The sequence below is a fragment of the Epinephelus fuscoguttatus genome, linkage group LG5 (genome assembly GCF_011397635.1).
Source record: "Epinephelus fuscoguttatus linkage group LG5, E.fuscoguttatus.final_Chr_v1".
NCBI classification, from domain to species: Eukaryota; Metazoa; Chordata; class Actinopteri; order Perciformes; family Serranidae; genus Epinephelus; species Epinephelus fuscoguttatus.
This window is the reverse complement of record NC_064756.1, coordinates 8449728-8473031: the sequence shown is the minus strand read 5'-3', so window position 1 is coordinate 8473031 and position 23304 is coordinate 8449728. Positions and strand designations below refer to the sequence as shown.

General features: G+C 42.7%; 3 protein-coding genes across 3 annotated transcripts; 2 read left to right on the top strand and 1 right to left on the bottom strand.

Moving 5' to 3' along the window:
* Window positions 1-129: 129 nt before the first annotated feature.
* Window positions 130-10900, top strand: LOC125888864 (DNA ligase 1). The gene is made up of 6 exons (XM_049576497.1): window positions 130-321; window positions 3796-3836; window positions 3938-4007; window positions 5570-5635; window positions 5818-6818; window positions 9173-10900. Exons 1-6 carry the CDS (start codon window positions 276-278, stop codon window positions 9239-9241), a joined length of 1293 nt encoding a protein of 430 aa, XP_049432454.1. The 5' UTR covers window positions 130-275; the 3' UTR covers window positions 9242-10900.
* Window positions 10559-18042, bottom strand: LOC125888865 (inositol-tetrakisphosphate 1-kinase-like). The gene is made up of 11 exons (XM_049576498.1): window positions 17939-18042; window positions 17020-17259; window positions 16677-16701; window positions 14575-14697; window positions 14323-14440; window positions 14136-14237; window positions 13475-13515; window positions 13195-13360; window positions 11904-11971; window positions 11495-11657; window positions 10559-11418 (listed from the first exon to the last, which is right to left on the bottom strand). The coding sequence occupies exons 2-11, from the start codon at window positions 17100-17102 to the stop codon at window positions 11267-11269; spliced, it is 1041 nt and encodes a 346-aa protein (XP_049432455.1). The 5' UTR covers window positions 17103-17259; window positions 17939-18042; the 3' UTR covers window positions 10559-11266.
* LOC125888866 (proteasome subunit alpha type-6-like) lies at window positions 17436-23304 on the top strand. The gene is made up of 7 exons (XM_049576499.1): window positions 17436-17668; window positions 19371-19465; window positions 19838-19919; window positions 20134-20289; window positions 20662-20840; window positions 20943-21037; window positions 22791-23304. The coding sequence occupies exons 1-7, from the start codon at window positions 17593-17595 to the stop codon at window positions 22846-22848; spliced, it is 741 nt and encodes a 246-aa protein (XP_049432456.1). The 5' UTR covers window positions 17436-17592; the 3' UTR covers window positions 22849-23304.

Genomic DNA, 23304 nt, shown 5'->3' with positions numbered 1-23304 from the left:
TTTTGGCGACATACTGTAAGTACAGGACGACCAACTGACATCTCTGGCACCTTAACAGGGCTTGGGCTCTGAGCTGGTCTCAAGTCACCTGATCCCCCCCCCCCCCACACACACACACACACACTCACACTCCCACTCACATACAGAGTCTCACAGCCTCTCTCACACACACACAGCTACGCGGCTCGGCTCCACCTCGCTCGGCGGGTGTGTGAAGAAGATCCAGCCCGTTATTTCAAGGTTATCTCCTGCAGGAACCTCACTTTTCGGATCCTATGGGAATTCTGATAACCGCAGTTTTGCTCTGGGCTGCCGTCGGAGGTAAGCATCTATCACACTGATTTACCAATGTGTGTGTGTGTGTGTGTGTGTGTGTGTGTGTGTGTGTGTGTTTATGTTGTGCGCTTAAAATGACGGTACAAAACGCGAGTGTGTGTCTCAGCAGGCTGCGCCGGAGACAAGCCTCATCTTTCACACACTCATGTGGTCCTTGGTTTTCTTTTATTACCGGCATGTGATAGTAGAAACAAACCAAACTGCATGTATTATAATAAGACTTTATGGAGCAGACAGAGTGTGTGTGTGAACCTAATGGCGAAGCCTCAGGGGGTTTAGACTAATAGGCTAAACAAAAGCGTTGTTACATAATTTCTTATGCGCCTACCTTTCTGTTTGTGTCTGCTGCTGGACTGACGCTGCTGTCACTGCTTGTAAGAGGACATTTTAAACACACACATATTTCCCTGACCCCCAAACAGTCCTCTGGAGCAACATTCATGCGAATTAAAGCTCCGCACAGGTGAGCGGAACAACGCACATGTGCGCGTGCGGCACGGTGACGTGCGCCAGCTGCGGCGAAAACGTGTTAATGAGGTGAAATAAGTGTAGGTGTTAAAATCAGGGGGAGATCTGCCTCCCACTGGGACATGTGTATAAAGCAGGGTAAATATTGGTCTGCAGTGGCTGTGTGTGGTGCAGTAACACAGGCGGTAACCTACATACAGCAGACTGTTCATAGGTTTAAGTGTATTTAGCTGGCATGGTGTGTGTGGAGGCAATTATTGTCAAACCCCATCCTAACGAAGCACAACTAAATTTATAGTCTACATTTTAAAGGGATACACTTCGCCTCAGAAGCAGCAGCTGTAGGTAAAATAACAATCTCAGTGTGGCACTAAATGGCAAGATGAGGAGCAGCCTAATCTCTTTACTGCGCATCTCCAGCTCCTACAGCAAACTCATTTTAGTTCAGGAGCCACACACAGATAACAAGATAACAGGAGGCCAGGGGCCAGTTGCAGCCACCCTGCACAGGTCAGGGGTAAGCAGGGGCGTGTCTAAAATTTAATGAAATTCAGGGGGGTGGAGCCATGATATAGTTTGCTTGTTTATTCTGCCCTTATCTAAACAAGTTAAAATAAATATACACATGCAGTTATTAAACTGAACACAAGGTGGAGCACCCATGTGTGAAGGGCACATAGGTAAACTCCAGGTAATGAGAATCAGGTGCATATGGACAATGTTGTCGCCCTTTTGATGAGCATATACAGATATATTGTTTCATCCAATCCAAAGAGTTAAAGCGCACTGGACATTGGTTTATTGTTAGCCAAGAACACACATCCGGAACAAGTTCACCCATTTGCAAACCAGTAGCTTGTTTAGAAATGTTGTTTAGTCAAAGTGTCAATACACAGGGCTTCGCTTTGACCTCTTCTGGGAGGTTCAGGAAGATTGTCCCCTAGCATTTTTTTATTTCATAAAAAAAAGCTCTATTTTCATGCTTTTTATGCTCTCTGGCATCTTATTTGCTGTAAAAAATTCCAGTAGCCTATAAATTCATTTATTTTCAGTGTGAATTAGAAATGACGGGAAAGTCCAACTGAAGGAGGAAGTTTAGTTGATTCAAAACAAACCCAAAACACACATGAAACACACATTAAACACACATTAAACATGGCTTAATAGCGACAATTTCAAATACAAGTGCACAATTCAGCTTCACTATAACTCACAGCATTCACAGACAAAGCACTTGTCTTTATCTGGACACATTTTCCCCACAAATACAACATGCTAATGTTACTAGCACAAGCCTATGGCATTTTACATTGTATAAATTACCCTAGCAGCTAGCAGACTTTTCCTCTTCTCATATAAAACCAGGGACAAATCAATTTTAAACAAAGGTAACGATACAAAATTTGGCTTCGTTGTAACTCACGAGGTTCACTGACAAAAACAACTGTCTTATACTAAACACGTTTTCCAAACAAATACAACATGCTAACGTTATTAGCACAAGCCTATGGTATTTTATATTGTATAGATTAGCCTAGTGACGAGCAGATATTTCCTCTGCTCATATAAAGCCAGAATAAATCACACACAAGACTTAAAATGCTATTTTTGTGGAGGCTTTATTGTTTTCACAATTTATTGTTTCGTATCTGTGAAATTAAAGTAAATAAAAGCTTTGTTTCCACTGAGGGAAATGGTTTCAGTGGAAAAAAAAATGTGTCAATGCAGAGCCTACACCATAGGTACGGCGTTGATTCAAGGCAAAAGTATAAATTCCTCCTGAGCCTTCACAAGTGCATTAATGTCAGGTGTGCAAAGGATTGGGTCCTTTGGCAGCCAGTTCTGGTCCCCAGGCCGTATGTTTGACATCCCTGCCCTATAGGCACATCTACTGCTGACTCAGTTGTGGCTTTAGTTTGTAGTCCAGCCAACATGTTTTTGCTGAATCTATCAAGTCATTTTGTCCATCAACAAACTGCAGCCCTCTGACATGCACAGATGCTCTTGATTTCTAAATTTCTCACATGGAGTTTGGCTGACCACAGGCAGCAGCACAAGCCAATAAAACCAGCTTTAATTATGGGGCTGGGGTGTCCCAGCTTGGACACACACACCACATACACACACCATCATCACATGGACATGCAGAGCCTTACAGTGCCCAGCTGTAGTCAGCTCACGTGTCTGCAGGGGGGTTCATCAGTGGCCAAGGTATCAGTTAGTCCTATTGATCTTGATCTGTGCTGATCTGGCTGTGTGCTGACACACACCGCAGAGTGGAGATCACACTTACAGCTGGTACATGTGTCATGTCAGTGAAGGCAGCAGACGCACATGGGTTTGCAGTGTTGTGTCTCAGTCTTACCAGCAGTCTTTTTAATTTGTTTTATTTGCTTTGATGGTGTTAATTTGACAGAAAGCAGAATCATGTTTCTAAACTGACATTTAGATTCACGACTAAATGAAGTGCAGTAATTGGACACCATCTTATATTGTGTCTCCACCAGTCTTTGTTCCCGATACATAACAATAAAAGAGAAGGTCACGGGCTGATAGCTGAACACGGACTGTGATCTACTCTGACATTTAGGTCCTTTCAAGGTATCTCCGTGAGAAAAGGCATTGATGGCACAGCTCAGTGTGCCTTTAATGATCTACTGGCAGGCGGGGCCTGGTGACTGATTTAGCCCTGGTGGTGAAACTACCTGTGAGCTAAAGCCTTTGGGAATATGTGCATCCTGGAGGAAGAGGGACAGGGAGAGGCAGAGGAGGTTAAGCTTCTTTGCTGTGTCGCTTTACCAAGGTAACTGTGCTTACCTTAATGAGGGAACAGCTACACCCACGCCTGTGCAGGACAAACCACTGCTACGTAAACAAAGTAGTTCATGTGTGGAGCTCTAGTTTGGTGCTTTTGCTGTTGCATGAATGCTAAATGTATTGATTTTTCTCTCCCTGCTCTCTCTGTATCTCCTCCCTTGTTTCGTGCCTCAGTGGGAAGCCGGCCAGTAACCTCACCCCTAAATGATGCAAAGGTCAGAAACAAGTGCTTTTTATTTCCCCAGTCTTTCAGTATGATAAAGATTTTTATCTAAATTGGTCAAAGTGTAATTGTGTGTTTGTTTTGTGCCTCTAGGTTGAATGTATTATTCAGGAGACGCTGAATGAAGATGGGTCTCCTCATGAATGTGGCCCTCAGCTAGCAGGTGATGTCTCTAATTATCTGTTCATCAGCACTCAGAAAACTGTATTTAAGGTTTGGAGCTTAACCAATAGGAAATTAATCATCAACATTTGTTTGCCTCCATGCCAGCAATAGCTGTGACAGAGGCATTATGTTTTCAGGTTGTCTGTTCCATTCGCATGAACACAATATCTCAGGAATGGCTTTAGAAAGTTTCTTCATTTGGCACAAACATCAACTTGGATTCAGCAATGAACTCTGTGACGTTAGTGGTCATGAGTCAAAAGTAAAGGTCATGGTGACCTCTTCTGCTTCATTCTCATGAACGTAATATCTCAAAAACACCTCGAGGGAATTTCTTGAATTTGGCACAAACATCCACTTGGACTCAAGGATAAACTGATTAGATTTGCATTGTCAAAGGTCAAGGTCACTGTAACCTTGTGTCCATGTCATTCTTGTGAACACAATAAATTGTCAAAAATTGCCAAATTTGGCACAAACATCACTTTGAGTCAAGAATGAAGTGATTGGAATTTCTTGGTCAAAGGTCAAGGTAACTGTGGCCTTCCATCTGTCTCATTCTCATAAGTGTGATATCTCGAGAACACCTCGATTGAATTTCGTCAAATTTGGCACAAACGTCAACTCGGACTCCAGAATGAACTGATAAGAATTTGCTGGCCAAAGATCAAGGTCACTGTGACCTTGCATCTTCTTATTCTCGTGAAGGCAATATTTCAAGATGGCCTGTTTTCTCAAATTTGGCGCAAACGTCCACTTGGACGGAATGAATTTGCACTGTAAATTGATGGTCCAACATCAACAATCAGGGTCACTATGACCTCACAAAACTGTTTTTGGCCATAACTCAGAATTCATACGCTAATTGTAACAACATTTCACGTAAATGTCTAATAGAATAAAATAATGATATAAAGTGAGAATATTATATATCAAAAGGTCAAAGGTCAAATTCTCTGTGACATCATAATGTTCAACAAAAACACTTTTTTTAATCATTATTCAACACCATATCTCAGGAACAGAAGGCGAGACATTTGGTCAGATACTGAATTGTTACACTAATCTTGAAACTGGTGATTATTTCGATCTTCTGTGCTGCCGGGGAAAGATATGTGGTTTGACTGGTTTGTGAAGGCATACAATCATGAAGCCATTATTTGAATTGAAAATGAATTAATATGTAAAGTATTAAAAATGCCAAACATCCACGAGCAAATTTCCATTTTTCTCTTTGGAGACAAGACATTTGGAGATGACTTTTGATGGGCAGTTTTCAGAATATATGGACATTTTACAGACTAAATGTTTAATCGATTAATTTTCAGTTTAACAGTACATGAAAATATAATATGGCAAACTAATATGATTCATCTGTCACAAGATACTGTTGTCTTATTTGCTGAAATTCACCATAATTCTAATCTGTGATGGGTGTTTTGACACTCCTCTTGGTGTGTAAAGACTTGACTGCATCTACAGAGCATTTGTACATATTTTGTTGGCTGTTTTTGGTGCAATGTTGTGTTATTAAAGTATTGTGTGCCATTATTTCTGCAGAGGAACTTGATGAAGTCCAAAGACATCAGGGTTTACTCAGGGAGCTGCAGAGGCTGGCTGGTGATGGTACGCACAAATTCACATTGACACACAACATCCACTGCTAGAAAGTAAAACAGGTCTAATTTGGTTTTTCCATTTAAAAGTCTTTGAATTAAATGAATGTAAGTCTTCACCCTCAATCAGACACATGTGCTCATGCATTTTAACACCACATGGCACTGACCATTGCAGTCTGACTGTTGCAGAGAGAGACATGGAGCAAGACGACGAGAAGGAGCAATATGAGTACAACCTGGCTGATGATGAGAGCGACTTTGAACAGGGGGATGAGGAGACGAAGGAGGAGAGAGACGTGACCAGCGTTCCAAAAGAGACAGAGGAAAAGAAACAAGAGAAGACAGAGGAAGACGACACCAAGAAGATAATGGAGGAGCCACGGATCGAAGACAGAGGGAGGGACAATGAAGAGGAGCGAGCCAAAGAGCTTGAGGAGCTGTTAGCTGAAGAGATCACCAAGAAAGGGAAGGAGGAGAAGAATGATGAGGAGCTCAAAGAACTGCTAAAGGAGCTGAAGAAGAAACGGTACGAGGCAGTGAAGGAGAGGGAGGTCCAGAAAGGCTCTGGAACAGAGCAGAAGAAAGAGGTGGAGGAGAAGAAGACAAAGGAGTACAAAGAGAAGAAGGGAGACACAGTGGAGGATTTGGAGAAGCAGAGGATCGAGGAGAGGAGGAAGAATGAAGTGGAGCTGATGGTGGAGAAGGAGAAGGTGGAGAAGGAGCTAAAGGAGCTGCTCAAAGAGCAGGACAGCAAGAGCAAGGCGGAGCAGGAGAGAAAGAGGAAGGAGAAGCAGGAGGAGCTGGACGAACTCGTCAGGAAGATGAAACGGGTGCAGGAGGAGGAGGAACAGGAGACGCAAGGCAAGACGAAAGAGGACAGTGTGGATGAGAAGAAAGCAGAGGAGAAGCGTGAGAAGAAGGAGGGGGATGACAACAAGGAGCCAGATGAGAAAACAGAGAATGAAGTCAAGAAGAAGGAGGAGGTGACAGACATGAAGGAGCCGCAGCAGAAGAGAGTGATGGAGAAAGCCAGCGATGAGGCCACGCAGCAGTTTGAGAGGGAGAGGTACAAGGATGCGGAGGAGGAGGATGAGGACGAGGAAGATGAGGATGAGTACGTTAGAGAGGATGAGGAGGGGCAGGAGGAGGAAGACGATGAGGAGGGTGACGCAGAAGAAGATGAAGGGGAGGTAAGTTGGTGCAAATAACGTGACTATTTGTGTATCTGTGTGTTTGTAAGCCCACAAATTACAGTGTCATGATTGAGTATATGTAGGACTAATCATGGATGGGTTAATGAAGTGGCCTGCTGGGCACAGGCCGGGGGGCCAAAGTGTCAGGGGGGCCCCTGGCCTTCATCTGTCACTCAAATGAACATATACAATAAAAACAAACAAAACAAAATGGCTAAAGAGACACATAAAAACCACAAAGAGATGCAGAAGAAGTTGGAAGAGATACCAAAAAAATATAAAAAGGGGCAAAACAGTCACAAAAAGACACACAACAACCATAGAGAGACACGAAACAACTGCAAAAAGACACACAACAACCACATAGGGACACAAAGCAACCAAAAATGACTCAAAACAACAACAAAGAGACACAAAACAACCACAAAAAGACACACAACAACCATAGAGAGACACAAAACAACAACAAAGAGACACAAAACAACCACAAAAAGACACAAAATTACCTCAAAAAGACACAAAACAACAACAAAGAGACACAAAATTACCTCAGAGACACAAAACAACCAAAGTAGACACAATACAACCACAAAGAGACACAAAATAACCATAGAGAGACACAAAACAACCAAAAATGACTCAAAACAACAACGAAGAGACACAAAATTACCTCAAAAAGACTTAAAATTGCCTCAAAAAGACACAAAACAACAACAAAGAGATACAAAATTACCTCAAAAAGACACAAAATTACCTCAGAGACACAAAACAACCAAAGTAGACACAATACAACCACAAAGAGACACAAAACAACTACAAGGAAATGCAAAACAATAACAAATACAGAGGCAAAACCACCACAAAGTCTGTGTTTCAGAATCAGAATTATAATCCTAAATACTTTCTTGATCCCTGAGGGAAAATTGTGATTTGTTACAGTAGCTCCGATGTAAACAATAAAGAATCATAAGAAGTAAGAATTAAGTAGAAGTATGTAAGAAGTAGAAGTAGAAGCATGTAAATATGAAGCAGTAAAATAAAATGAAATAAATACAAATGAACAGTACATTAAAAACTATAAAAAAAAATGTGCTATAGTGTTTAACACTCGTACTTAAGATATGAATATATTAAAAATGAAATCTTCACAATTATCTTCACTCTGCTGAGAGTGTAAGTGTGAAATTTATCTACGATATATACATTAATAGAATAAACAAGAATAGAATAAGTAAACAGTAAACATAAATAAACATTTCTGGCGCCTATGAAGGAGAGGTGGTGGAGCCTCCTGCAAGTCAGTGCCCAGGGGTCCGTTATCCCATGGTGCTAATGACATACTTACACATACCTATACCTGGACAAATATGTAACTACTGGGGGAAAAGTAGTAACAATGTTAGCGCCATGAACATCAGTTTTGATCCTTGGACCAGCCTCTATGTCCTTATTACAGTGCAAGTCTGGAGTATACAGGCCATTTAATAAAGCAGTCCCTTGTTCACAACTTATTCTCTGATGGATAGGCTGTGCAGGCTGCAAGTTATCAGTTGTCACCTGTTTGTGAGGGTAAATACAAAATAAATGCAGGGTGTTTTTGCTGTAATATGAACATTTACTGTTTCCATCTCAGTGCTAGATTTCAAAATGTAAACAGTAAGTACAATACACAGTAGTTTGTTTGCTTGAAGAGCAGTGGCTCTGAACTAAAGTTGGAATCCCCTTGATAAGCTGAATAATACAGCAATTCTTGACTTGGACCACACCAGTCCTTGAATTCAACCTTTATTGTGACCTCAGCTACACACCTCTAAAGTTTAGTGACTGCATTTTGCACGGTTGTGATGCAATCCCAGGAACAAAAGTCTATCTCACAGACATTTAAACACCTGTCAAAGTATTCAAAGCTACTTCTGTGGTAGTTCTGCTACAGTTGGTGCCACTAGGATCACGTTTCGTCACAGACTCACAAGGTGAAAACAATACAGGCTGGAGCAGGTAATAACTGCTCTGACAAACATCCATTACAGAGTTTCAATAGCCTGTAGGCTCACCAGCATGTATTCACTAGCTACAGCAATGTAGGCATCCTCATACTCACAATGCAATGCTCTTGAAGTCCTGGGTCATGGGGGCTCTCCCCATTCATCTTATTAATCTTTTTCCCTGCGGTACATCATCTTCATTGTAAAATTTCCCTCTACCTACCAATAGGTACCCAGCAAGTTTCATTGCTACCCAAAAACATGGACAAGACAATTTCATTGTTATTTGCGAGCTATGACATGAAGCATCGTGTCACTGTGTCCTGTTTTGCTCGGTTACATATTACCGTGGCTCTCTGTCCACAGGAGCTGCTGGAGATTGAAGCAGAGCTGCGCAAAGTGGCTGCAGAGCTGAGGGAGCTTCGCAGAGGATAAGACACACAGACATGGACACACACACACACGCACACACACACACACGCACAGCGGACTGACAAAACCCTTTGTTGCATTCACAGTCACACATTCAGCTCACACATTTTCCATTTTACAGCCTTCAAGTCCCCACAGCACTCTGAGAATTGTCTTCAGATGTGAATCTGTAAATGGACATTAGTAGAAACTGCACATACGGTTGTTTCGTTTCTGCTTTTAGATTGCCTGGAAAAGGCTGTCACCGTTTCCTTGATGCGTCTGAGTGTTGAGGAGAGAAAAACAAGACACACTTTTCTAGAGAATCTGAAAGATCTTTGTGTCTATCTCCACTTGTCTCAGTACCTGTAAATGCTGTTTGTGAGGTAGACGGTTGATTTCACTCCAGTTGTGAACAGCCATGGATGCAAAGCATTCAGCACTTTGTATTCAAATTTTATTTTTGACTGCAGATTGCCGACCACACAAACACCATCATCTTTGAAATCTGAGTCATGAGTACTGGCAAGCAGCACTTTTGTTTTTTTCTCTGAAGGGTATCATCCTCGATGGTGTGTTCTCGATGGGAAAAAAACAGATTCCCTATCATGAGTAATATGTGTATTTCAATATATATCTATTTTGTGCAATAACTGATAACTATGTGTAAGCTGTTCCTGCTGTTCTGACTGTTAACGATACGTATTACTGATATTTCTACACAGGAGTAAGTCATTATTTCCTCTTCGTTTCTTCGATGATAAAGTAGAAACAAGGATTGTGTTTCATTTGGCTCTCGCACTGTTAAAACCAGACTGTTTGTGACGAACCAGGGTGACACGAACAAAACACAGAGGAAGTAGATCAGCGTTAAAGTTCTGCACGGGGACACGTGTGTCGGATGTTAGGTTTGTCTTGAGCGTGGTTAGTGTTTGGCCACAGGATGTTATGTACTTAGAGCTTAAAAGGTCTAAAAGTGTCACTTCAGGTTCTCAGCCAGCTTTGCACTCTTATCTTAACAAGCCAAGGAGGAGTCGAGGGAAGAGGGAGTCACTAAAGCCATTTTGATGTCTTTTGGTAACAGCAACACTGACAATAACATTGATAAATGCTCTGTAGTGTTCACAGTTTTCATGGCTGTCATGTCATTTGTGTAAATATCAGATATCACGTCTGTAAGCCAAGGTCATAGGAAATATGAAGCAACATCGCCCCCAAGAGGACATTGGGTAGAAATGCACATGGTGCAGGATTAACAGGGTAACCACTGGACGCCCACTAAACTGCAATAACACAATATAGACTACAGCACATGTGAATGCAATAATTAGCCAAATAACGAATTATTTCATGTATTTTAATATGTTGTCAAAGTGCATCATAGAGTACTCATATAGCAGATATATAATCTCTCTTTTTCTACACAGCCAAGATTTACAATACATTAAAACACTGGCAGAGTAGCCGGTGGGTCAGCTTGTGTAAACACGTAGTGATGACACACAGGATCAGCTCATTATTGTCTGTTCCAGCGATGAGGTGTTTGTTCACTTGAGAATAAATGAAAAAAAATTAATGTACTGTCGTTTTTTTCTTTTTCTATATTAGTGCAAAAATGTTTCCACAAAATGTATCTTACAAACCAGCAAGAAAGACGCAGGAAATGTCTGCGGGGGAGGGCGTGACACGAGGCCATAGAGGACATTTCGAACAACAGGGAAAAATATGATAACAAAAACACCATTTGTATTACTGGCCAATCAGAGTGCTGTATTTTGTGCCTGCTGTATCTTCTTCTATGCTACCCGTCAATCAATAAACGGAAAGTGTATTAAGCCATCATGTGCCTTCTGTTTTTGCTTGTAAAAAGAGCAGAAAATAGCTCACAATTAATAGTGTGATTTACAGACGGTACAGTTTAAAATACAATTAAAGTTAAGGCTTCCTTTTGGTCCCAATGTAAGAGTGAAAAAGCCAGTGTCATTGACTTCATTTGTCCTGGGAAGCTGATGAAACACAGTGCAATCCACACTGTGCTCCTGAGGTGACTTAAAGGCCAGTTGTTGCAGCAGATGGACCTCCTGTAGTCTGTGTTGACTCGGGAGAGCCGGTTGCCTCGGGGCCAGCAGAGGCCTGTTTGTCCAACACTGACTCAATGTGGCTGAGCAGAGAGGAGAAAAACTGGGGCACTCCTTCATAGCCTGACAATGAGAAGAGTCTGTGAGTACATCACTGTGTCTGTGTGTGTGTCTGTGTGTGTCTGTGCAGGTGCAGTACCTGGGAAGATGTTGATGTCGATGACGGTGAGGGTGTGTGTGTGTATGTTGATGATGACGTCCACGCCGAACAGGGCCATGCCAAGCTGAAGTCTGAGCTCTCTGACCAGGGCAGCCATGGCTTCAGAGCTGGGAGGAGGCAGGCATGGCATCTGCTCGTCCAGCTTAGAGGACAGGAGGAAACATTATTGGGGTGGATCTCAGCCCAGAGAGGTGCCAAATGGGTTGGGGCTGACTGGTGGAGCTACTGTTAAGCCATATGTGCAACCTAAATGACACCACTGAGCAGTTTTGCAGATATATTAGGAGTAGGATATTAAAACTGAGAAAATTGATCCAAAACAGTGTTACTTTACTCCTGACTTCATCTGAAAGAATTTAGAAAATACGATGCCACATGTCATACTTACTGCTGTGAGATCAGAGTTTGACTCTGGCTTGGACACCTGATGGCTGTTGAAGAAAATGGTCTTCCTGTCTGGAGGCAGAGATAAATTACAGTATGAATGGATACAGGGAACAGATAGAGCAAATACAAAACAAGGTAGAATAACATAGGGCAAAGCAAGTCACAGCAGGACATGACATGTCAGGACAGGACAGGAAAGGATACAATGAGATAAGGGGGAAAAAAGGAAAGGACAACAGAGGAGAGGACAGAAAGGGAAGGGAAGGGAAGGGAAGGAAAAAGACAGAATGAAAGGACAATGGTAAAGGGGTGAAGGAAATGACATGGTAGGAAAGGAAAGGTAAGAAAAGGAAAGGACAACAGAGTAGATGAGAGGAAAGGGAAGGGAAAGAAAGAACAGACAAGGAAGGAAAGGACAAGAAAGTAAAGGGGGAAAGTAAATGATAAGGCAGGAGAGGACAAGGGAAGGAAAATTAAGGAAAGGAAAGGACAAGACAGAAAAGGGAAGGAAAAGAAAGTAAAGGACAAGGAAGGGAAGGAAAGGAGATGGCAGGAACAGAGAAGACAGGACAGGACAGGGCAGGAAATATTAAGATAAGAAAGGAAAAGTTAAGAAAGGAAAAGGACAACAAAGTAGAGGAGTAGAGGACAGAAAAGGGAAGGGAAGGAAAGGGTGACAGGAAAGGGAAAGTAAAGCAAGAAAAGGACAAGCAAGGAAATGTCAAGGGTAAAATGGTGAAGGAAATGACGATGTAGAAAAGGGAAGGAAAGGAAATGACAAGGTGGGAAGGGAAAGGGAAGGTAAGAAAAGGACAGGACAACAGAGTAGAGGACAGGAAAGGGAAGGGAAATAAAGAAAGGACAAGACAGGAAATGGGGAAAGTAAATGATAAGGCAGGAAGTGAAAGGAAAGGAAAGGAAAGGAAAGGAAAGGAAAGCACAAGACAGAAAGGGGTGAGAAATGACAGTAAAGGACAAGGAAGAAAAGGGATTGAAAACAAAAGGACAACAAGATAAAGATAAGGAAAGGAAAAGATGGCAGGAAAATTGAGGAATGGAACCGCCAAGACAAGCAATGAAAGGAAAAAAGTAAAGGACAAGGAAAGGAAAGAAAAAAGAAGAGAAGACAGGAAAGGGAAAGGAGAGGACAAGATAGGAAACAGAAGGAAAACAAAGTAAAGGACATAACAGAAAAGGAAGGAAAGGGCAAGACGGGAAAGGGAAGGAAACAAACTGCCTGGCAGGACAGGAACATAAATATCTATATATCTGTAAGTCTGTTGCAGACTGACCACAGGGACCGGAGGGGAAGTTCTTGAGTGACGGCCTCTCTACGCAGTAGTGTCTGTCTCCCACCACAAACATCTTGTGCAGGACAGCCCCATGGTTGACGAAGCTCTGGAGCACACACGGAGGACGGATATCAGCCAGACTCCCCGCACTGAAAATCAAAGACATCTGCAACACACACAGATATCACACAGACATTAGGACAAACAGAGAGCAAATAAATAACAGTTATGAACATACAAACAAGACTGCACTGGTACAATGTTTGCGTAAACCACTCACCTCATGGGAAAGGGAGCCGTGTGCCACTCTGGTTTTACAAACTGGGGTCAAGAGAGCAAAGGAGAAAGTGTTTATGGGTTCTGTGATACTTGACGAGGGCAGAGTCTCTGCAGAAAAATACACCCCACACACTTCTAGTGGATCATAAGTGATGACTGAGAGGGTTTATTTCTGTATGTCTATACATTGTTTGTCTAGCCCAGTCTGCTCTGATTGGTCAGCATTTCCAGGTCTTCAGTATCTGCACTCTCAGCGTCTCTGCAACATCACTACAGCTAAATATGATCCGAAATCCAGGAGAAATGAACAACGTCAGCATCCAAGAGGACATGTTTCCCTGACGTTAGCATGTAGCTACGTTTAGCAGTGTACTTGCAGCCAGGGAATGACTGTAATGGAGTATAGCTGCGCTGCCTACCATGAAAAATCAGCAATAAAAGCTTCTAAACACAACTGGACTTGCTCCAGTAGGAATATGAGCCAAAATCTGGGAGAATTAACAACACTGGCAACCAAAGAGCATATAAAGAAATAAGGTACAAACTGATGTCAGCTTGTTTTCAGAATACGGTGGTCCTCTTCAAAGTTAATTTAAACGCTCTCAACTTATGAAATTGAAAATATAAGAATGAAATACGTAAGGAAGTGAAAGTGAACTGACTGAGAGGAAAACTTAGGCCCTGGGTCATCACAGCCTGTTGAATAGATGACAGGTCACTGACACTGTGGATCTCGAGGTAAGGAGGACTGCAGACGCGCCAGTCTGTTGAACAGAATATACGAAGGGTGGGTGTTTATATCTATTAACAGCAGTATACTACAACATACACTGTGAGGCTGCAGTTCACCTTGGAGTGAATTGTGCAGCTTGCTCATGATCCGATAAGAGGCAAAGCGGTCTAAGAGTTGAGTCATGGCAGGCAGGGGGTCCAGGAGAACTGTACTGGGATAAGCCGACACATAGCTCTGTAATTTAAAGCACAGATGGAGAAATCCTCTCACTTCAAGTAACTGCTCATTGACAAGCAGCTGCATGATAAAATTCAATATTCCTCTTGGGACAGATGCAAAAAGGAGGTCCGTTTACAACGCAGTCTTACCTGGAAGTTGGCAAGGAGCTGCTGCGATTGGCTGTCGTGCTCAGCCTCCACAATGACATCAGACAGCTTGTGAACGATGACGTCGAAGGGTCCCTGGGGCCCCAGTGGCTGCGTGAGGTCGATCTGACGGAGGGAAAATCACTATTGAACTACCAAGAGGCACTACTGAACTACAGTACCACTATCCATCCATCCATCCATCCATCCATCCATCCATCCATTTTCAGGCCGAGCAAAGCACCCCAGACGTCCCTCTCCCCAGCAACGCTTTCCAGCTCCTCCTGGGGGACCCAAGGTGTTCCCAGGCCAGATGAGATATGTAATCCCTCCAGTGTGCTCTGGGTCTGCCCCGGGGCCTCTTACCAGTGGGATGTGCCTGAAACACGTCCAGCGGGAGGCGCCCAGGAGGATCCTGATCAGATGCCCGAACTACCTCAACTGACCCCTTTCAACGCGAAGGAGCAGCGGCTCTACTCCGAGCTCCCTCCAGGACAGTATCACTATACTATTTATATTGATTCATTTGTTTTCCGTGACCATTTATGCTGTTAGGGGTTGCTGAGGGGCTGGAGCCTATCCCAGGTGACACTGGTCGAGAGGCGGGGTACACCCTGGACAGGTTGACAGACCTATCACAGGGCTGACACATAGAGACAGTCACATTCACATCTACGGACAATTTAGAGTCACCAATTAACCTGCTCGTCTTAGGACTGCAGGAAGCTGGAGTACTACAAAGAAGCTCCACAAAGAAGGGCTCCCCCACCCCAGGATTCGAATCAGGACCTTCTTGCTGTGAGGCAACAATGCGAACCACTGCACCACCGTGCCGCCCCACTTTTAATATTGCTCATCTTTAATTTGAGAGACTTGAAACGGGAAACCGATGTAGAAATGATCAACTATCACAAACATTGAACATATGAACCAGCTCTTGTTTAGAGTCAGATTATACTCTGTATCACTTTTGACTCTCGTGTTTCATTCGCATCTGTCATTACAAACCAGTCACTGCAGGAAAAGCAGGTGTAACTACTAAGAGAAATGAAAGCCCTTTTCAACAGAGGAGCCCTGTCAAAAGCATAACAAAAGGTAGTGCAGCAATTAATCTTATTAGTTACACATATGTTTAATGAGTCACAGTTTCCTCTGGAAGCTAGGTCTATTGTATATCATGATATGGTACATAACATGAAAGATTTCAGCGTGAAGTACTTGGAATTTTTATGCAATAATAATTTAAAGATCCTGTTTATGCTAGCTATCATACTTGAATAGCGTGTTTCTAATTTCAGTTTAGCTCACCACAGACACGTTACACCACTGCTCTAAATAATGCCAAACATTTGTGACATGATGATTTAAGTCCTGGCACACTTTCCTCTTTAATTAAAATAACGGTTTGTATTTGTACACCACCATAACACACATGGCTGCAGTTTTCACTGCTCTTTATATAGTAGCAGGTTTCTGTGAACTGTGAACCCAGGCTCAGACAATATTAAATGTGGTTTAGAGACTGACTGAGACGACTCAACTTCTCTGCAATTACCTAATTTGTTTATTGTAATTTGACCATTTTGATATGTGTGCTAGCTTCTTGTGACATGTGGGCAAAGGTGAAGTCATTATTGTTGTGTGTAAACGTCTATTGTGCTCCTGTTCAGGTATTCACACGCGGTGAAATGTCTGAGCAGCTACAATCAGGCAGACATTGTTCACGGCTTTTGCTGCAAACAGATTGTAGGCGTGGGCTGCAGGTGGCAGTGACATGGATTAGTAAAGTTGCTGACATGTGTGCGTGACACATGTGTGTGTGTGGGTGGACAGGGTTCCCAAACCGCTCTCGCATATCTCTGGAATAAAATTCTATACGTGTATGTGTGTGAAGGTGTTACGACATCTATGTAAGGAAAACGACGCATAAAGACAGACATCTATCTATCTTCATTTGTACACGGACATAAACATTATGCAAAGATGAGCACATTCACACAACACACACACAAACAACAGCCTCACACTTACACATTGCCTTTCTTCATCCCTTCATTTTAAACTGTTAAGACTATATGATTTCATGTATATGTTTAGACTCCTACCTCCACCACTTCCACTCCATGGCCCCTGCAGAGAAAAAGATGGTGATAATGTTTATGTTTTAACACTGATGATAACACATGGAGTCTTCTGACGTCAAACAGAGTTGTTAATGAATAAAGCTTCACATGCAGTGTGGACAGATTTTCATTGCTGGTGATAAAGAGTTGCACAATTATGTACACTTGATTATAGTGAGGGCGTTATTACGACAGTTTCTTTAAGATAAAATGAAATGATTATTTTTCAATGGGACCCTCTTTACTATCTATCCAGGGGCCCCATAGGAGAGCCCGAATGAGCTCTAAATGAATCTCAAAAAGTCAAACGCCGGCTCCAACTTACGCACAAAAGTCTGCAAAGGCGTCCAGGTTCATCCTCCTGCGCTTCTTATCGCTGAGCCAGAAGCCAACCCTGCGGCCCGACATTTGTCTGTGTGTCCGGGGGCCACCAGCAGCCAAGTGACAGCAGGCACACTCAGGGATGTCAGGGTCGCAGCCTCGCTCCTCTCCATTCAACCCTCCCCTCCTGATATTCCTGCTGGTGTCTTTCACTAAAAGACTCGAAGCTTCTCCAGATTGACAACTTTCGCTCACAGGTGGAAAAGGGAGACAGAGAGAGAGAGAGAGACAGAGACAGAGAGAGAGAGGGAGCCAGTCTAACTGGTAAAGTCACTTGACTTCCTTATTGCTGCCATCCAATAATAAGAGAGGCCAGTGGTGGAGCTGCACCGCACTCACATATAAATGAAAGAGAAAGTAAAAAATCTTGCAGGGAAGTAACTCCATTATTCTGTTTATCGTTCAGCTCAGACATGCTGTTTCCTCTTAACTGACAAAGGCAAAGAGAATAGTTTAGGAAGATATAAAGATATATTAAAGTGTTGTGAAGTTCATCTGAGGTCACGAGGAGGAAAAAATGTCGCGCGGTTCAAACGCAGGTTTCGACCGACACATCACCATATTTTCACCGGAGGGCCGCCTCTACCAAGTCGGTAAGGCACACGCTTTGTCCGGGGTTTTAGAGCTGGATCATGATTATAGGCTACCTCCTAATACACAAGAGAAATCTGCTACCGCTACCAGCTGATACTTTGGATTATTAATACAAATTGTGTGTGAATGCAGGATTATTATCATGTAGCAGGAGTGGTTAGCCTGTCCAGTGGAGTGCAGCTATAGAGTCAAAACTTGCGCCCAAGTTTACTCATTTTAATGTTATTTTTTAAATACACTGACATTTTAAAGTAAAATTCAACTCTCACCTGGATATGATTCCACAGGTTATAGAAGTGATACTCAACTGGCCCACAACAGGGTGCCAGGTGGCCCAGCAACCATTTTCTAATCACCCAGGGTGAGGTCACGGGGCAGCAGGCTAAGTAAAACACAACAGACCAGTGATGTCAACTGGCTCACCAAAGGGTCCAATCTGACCCACTGGATGACTCTGCACACCTCATGTTGATGCAGTTGTACAAGGTGTCAGGTCATCTGACCTGGGGCTCCTGGCTGTCCCACGCTTCAGATTTCAGCTCAGGGGTGATGGTGCCTTTGCTGTGTCTGCCCTCAAATTGTGGAACAGCATCCCCCTCTCACTCAGATCTAGATCTGCCCCCTCCATTAACTTGTTTAAGTCCAGGCTCCTTCTACTTTTATTCATTAGCGTTTGAGTCCCCCAGATGTGGTCTTCTCTGATGCGTGCCTGTGTGTGTTGTGTCTCTAAATGTGTGAGCTGTGTACCTGACAGTCATGTTGCCTTTTATGTATGTGTTTTTAGCATTTTATTCCTTTTGTACAGCACTTTGGTCAATGTGACCAGAACACAGCTCTCTGAAATAACAATGAATACTGTCTGTGGTCAGATTTAGAGATATTGAACATTGTGCTAAATATGTTCAACCAGCAGCTTCAGTACAAAAGACTTCTATCGTGAAACAATATGGCAGGAGATGACCTCACCTGCTGCTTCAGAAGCTTCCACTTTAGTGAAAAATTGTGAAAAAATGCACATGAAATGAAAGTGAGGGGTGGACTGACTGAATGTGGAAAACCCGAGACATACTTTTGAATTTGCACATATTTTTCGTAGGATATCGCGGGCACTAAAAAAAGGGACAATCTGAAGGGGTTGTTATTTATAGGTTAGTGAGTAATGGTTTTTACTGGAGATCAAACTGGGCTATATATGGCCCCAGAACTAAACTAAGTTTGACACCTCTACTCTAGATGTCCCTCTGCCCAGCAAAGCTTTCACACTAACAATAAATTAATTCACACAGGAATTTTTCATACTTTTACTGTGAATAAGATAGTGACCCTCCCCCAGGAGAGGTCCAAGCTAAACCTCCAGTGTCTTTAAATCCTCAAGTGTCTTTAAATCCTAGAAATGCCCCTGTGTGCCCCTGACCTGTGCAGGGCTCCTGCAACTGGCTCCTAGCCTCCTGTTATCTTGCAAAAGTGGCCCCCTGGGCAAAGCAAGTTTGTTAAATCCTGTTATGTTCAATATTTGTGGTGTAAATAGCTCTCAAACTGCTGGGATGCTTTGTTCCTCAGATGTATCTTCATAATACTGATGTGTTTGATGAAGGAGCAAACGTGCAGTTCTCCATGGATGAACAGGATATCAGATCCTGCGCTCTTATATTAAAATACTATTCTGCTTGTTTATTTTCTGTCTCATATGCTGTGCTGCAGAGTATGCCTTCAAAGCCATCTCCCAGAGTGGGCTGACGTCTGTGGGGATCCGGGGGACAGACAGCGTTGTGGTGGTCACACAAAAGAAAATACCTGTAAGATATCACACACTATCACTCACTCAGATGATGATGATCTGAGTTCAAGCGAAACACTGAAGCCTCACAGGAGTCCTGACTCCAGCTCTTTGCTGACTTGACACTGAACAAACGCCAGCTCTCACATTACCAAGCTAAAGACTACTTTTATTTTGCTTTTACAAGAGCACAAGATAAAACTGTATTTGGTCCATCCCCTGTCAATTTAAAGGTCTAATCATCATAATCAGAGATAGATAAGTCTGAGTAATTCATATCCGTGTAAATGCAGCGCTGATTTGTCCACACGCACAGTCATACACTGAAGTGTGTTGGCACAGTATCACTTTATAGGTTGGATGTGACACTCTTTCCTTTTCCTGACTGCAGGACAAGCTGCTGGACTCTACTACTGTGACCAACATGTTCAAACTGACCCCTCGCATTGGCTGTGTGATGACTGGGCATGGCGGTATGTATTCAGCACGCACACAACACATCATTGTTCAGGTAACTGTGATTCTGGAACAAATGTGACTAGGATTAAAATGACGTTTGTTTTACTTCACATCAGAAAGCCTGGCATTTTTGTGTCCTTAAATGAGGACGAGAAACAACTGGTATTTAAGGCATTACAATCTGTTATCATTCTTGTGTAACTGTCAACTTTCTCCTGTGTTGTGCAGCGGATAGTCGCTCCCAAGTTCACCGGGCACGAGTGGAAGCAGGAGAATGGAAGTATAAGTTTGGCTATGACATCACAGCGGACGTGTTGTGTCGCAGGTTGGCGGATATCTCCCAGGTCTACACACAAAACGCCGAAATGAGGCCTCTAGGCTGCTGTAAGTGAGGGTCATGATTTCTGCCTCTTGGTGTTAATTGGTTTTTTAAAAATTTGTAACCATACAATGTCTCACACACACAGGATGGGACATATCTGCTGCTACTGTACCAGTTTTCTGCTGCGTATTTGCATTATTATCTGACCTGGCCTTGATAGTGGCTGCTCAGGACATTGTTCCCTTGTCTTTGGTTTCATTTCCGTCTTATTACAAGGCTTCTTTATTCCCTTTTAAGCAACTAAAAATGCCACTGAAGTGTAACAGCTTGAAAGGGATCATTAAAAAATGTCTGAATACAGTTGGGGACGTCGTCCTCATAATGGTGTAAAGGTCTTGCTCTCTCCGTCTCTCATCCTCCTCTGCTCTCGTCAGGTATGATCATGGCGGCCATAGACCCCCAGCAGGGTCCTGTCCTGTTTAAATGTGACCCCGCAGGTTACTACTGCGGCTTCAGAGCCACAGCGGTCGGTGCCAAACAAACAGAGGCCAACAGCTACCTGGAGAAGAAACTGAAGAAGAAGCCTGATCTGACCCACGACAGGACAGTACAGGTAGAGCGAAACTGACACTTCCATTCACTGAAAGTAACATTTAGAGAGGCTTCTGTGTGTTTAGACTTATCAGCACACTCATTTAACTTTCCTTCTTTACAGATGGCTATCACATGTCTGTCCTCTGTGCTGTCCTTGGATTTCAAGGCCACTGAGCTGGAAATTGGCGTGGTCACTAAGGAAAAACCTAAGTTCAGGTAACTTCACTCAGACCTACTGTAAATTTACTTCAGACTAGACAATATTCGCCTTACTGACTGTCAGTCGGTCAATAAGATGAGATTCACCAATGGCTGATGTTGTCCTGTTGTGTCACATCAATTTTTTGGAAGCTAAAAAGCAGGACTCAATACTAACAGGGTCCCATAGTCCTGGGGACAATAATTAACATGTTTGGGATCTTTTCACAGCTATATAAAATGATATTAGAGACAAAATTATGATATATTATATATAGTAAAAAAGGTTTTTGAAGCATTTAGGTCATGTTTTTTTTTTAAAAGAAGATATTTTACATGTGAACAGTCATATTAAAAGTTGTTTCGTAAATTTGTTTGATTAATTTAAGTGAGCATTTAAAGAGGCTGACTGATGCCTTAAAAACAGTTCAGTTATTTATTTTATAATGAAGACTCCAATCCTTGGCACAAATGGGAGAATAAACATCAACAAATTTTTTTAGACATTGGTATCGGCCCAGAATTTTAGAATTGGCACATCCCTGATCGGACTATTTTCGTGAAGTTTTAAGTTTTGGTGTTTGGATCCCAAAAATGCAGAGACAGAGTCAAGGACAGTTCTTGGGGTGTTTATTGAAAGAATAATGCCTCAAAGAAAAAAGGCAAGAGGCTGGAGGTGGTGGCTGAGGGCTGACAGGCGTTGGAGGTGAGGTGGCAAATTGAGGCTGAGCACCAGAGAAACAGTAGCACTGGAGACTGCAGGCAAGGCATACTGGAAAACTATACATAGGGAAAAAAACTCAGGTCAGTCCGTACTAGTGATGTGACGTTCGCGAACGAGCTGAGTCTTGGAACCGGCTCTTTATAGTGAATGAGCCAGTTCCTAATTCACATCATGTTGATGACCCCCTCAGTTAGAAACAAACAGTAGGAAGCTAACCCACAATCTGCAAGCACTTGCTTGTGTTGACAGGCTTGTTGTTTATAAAGGGCGCTGCTATGGCTACACCAAACTTATATCTGTGGAGCCAAATCCCCCCCTCCCCCCAGACACACACACACACACACACACACACACACAGAGCAGAAAAAACAAAAACGAACAAACGAACCGCATCTTTGAACCGGCTCTTCAAAGTGAACGAGAGCCAAAGAACCGGCTCTCACAAGTGAACAAGAAAGTCCGTACTCACTAGTCCGTACTCTAGGTAACAAAAAAACTCAAGTCACAACACGCACTGGTAAACAAGAGAATCATCAGGGACTCATAGTTACCAACTGCAACTGGATAATCTGGCACAGGAGTGGTGTCTTGACCAGGCTTTTATGGCAGGAGTGATTACTGATGAGCACCAGGTGTGCATCGTAGTGAAGGACCTGCTCAGCCAGCCACACCCTCAGCTGCCCACACACTGCCGGGGAGAAAAATCAGAAAGGATGGGAAAAAGAAAACACAAAACAATCCCAAACACAAAATCAAACATCAAAACAAACATCACCATGACATATTTTTTTGCGATTGTATCAAATCGTTTGGAGTTGTGTGATGAATTCACACTGAAGATGGTGGATGTCGTGACTGAAGCCAAACCAAGTCGCTGCCACTGGCAAATTACTTTTCTTTTTTATTTTAGTCCTGTGAAGTAGGGCTTTTTTGAGTTATTAGCGCACGTCTGTTACCTCCTTACCCTCTGTGTTATTCCTCTTTCCTCTGGTTTTTATTCCCATTTTCACTTTTCTTCCCTCATCACCTCCTCTCTCTGTCCTGTAGGCTGCTGACGGAGGAGGAGATCGAAGCTCACCTGGTTGCCATAGCAGAACGGGAGTAAAGGTGCCCTCACAAACTTCCGACTACTTCATTCTTAGTGCGCTTGATTTAACCCAAGTCAACAGTCTGAAGGCAAAAGTACACACCTGTGTGTCCAGGATGATAAAACATACACCTGAGGAAGAAACTCTGTTATATAGAACTGATGTAGGTTGGATTAGGCTTTATTTTTTAAATTTCAGTATACACCAGTAAAGCAATGATTAAATTCTGGCACATTAAACCATATTTAGCAACACATTCCACCTCTCTAACATCATATTTCCATGTTTGAGATACAGAAGTTTATGGATTCTACTAATTTTGTATGACTGTTTACAGAATGTTTTCCATACATTTGTTTGTAACAGCAGCCTCGTTGTCATCTCCACACTTTTGTAAAGTTGCAAGAGACATCCATCAAACTCATTGTCAGCCCCTCTAACACAACTGTTATAATAAAATAGAATAGAAAAGA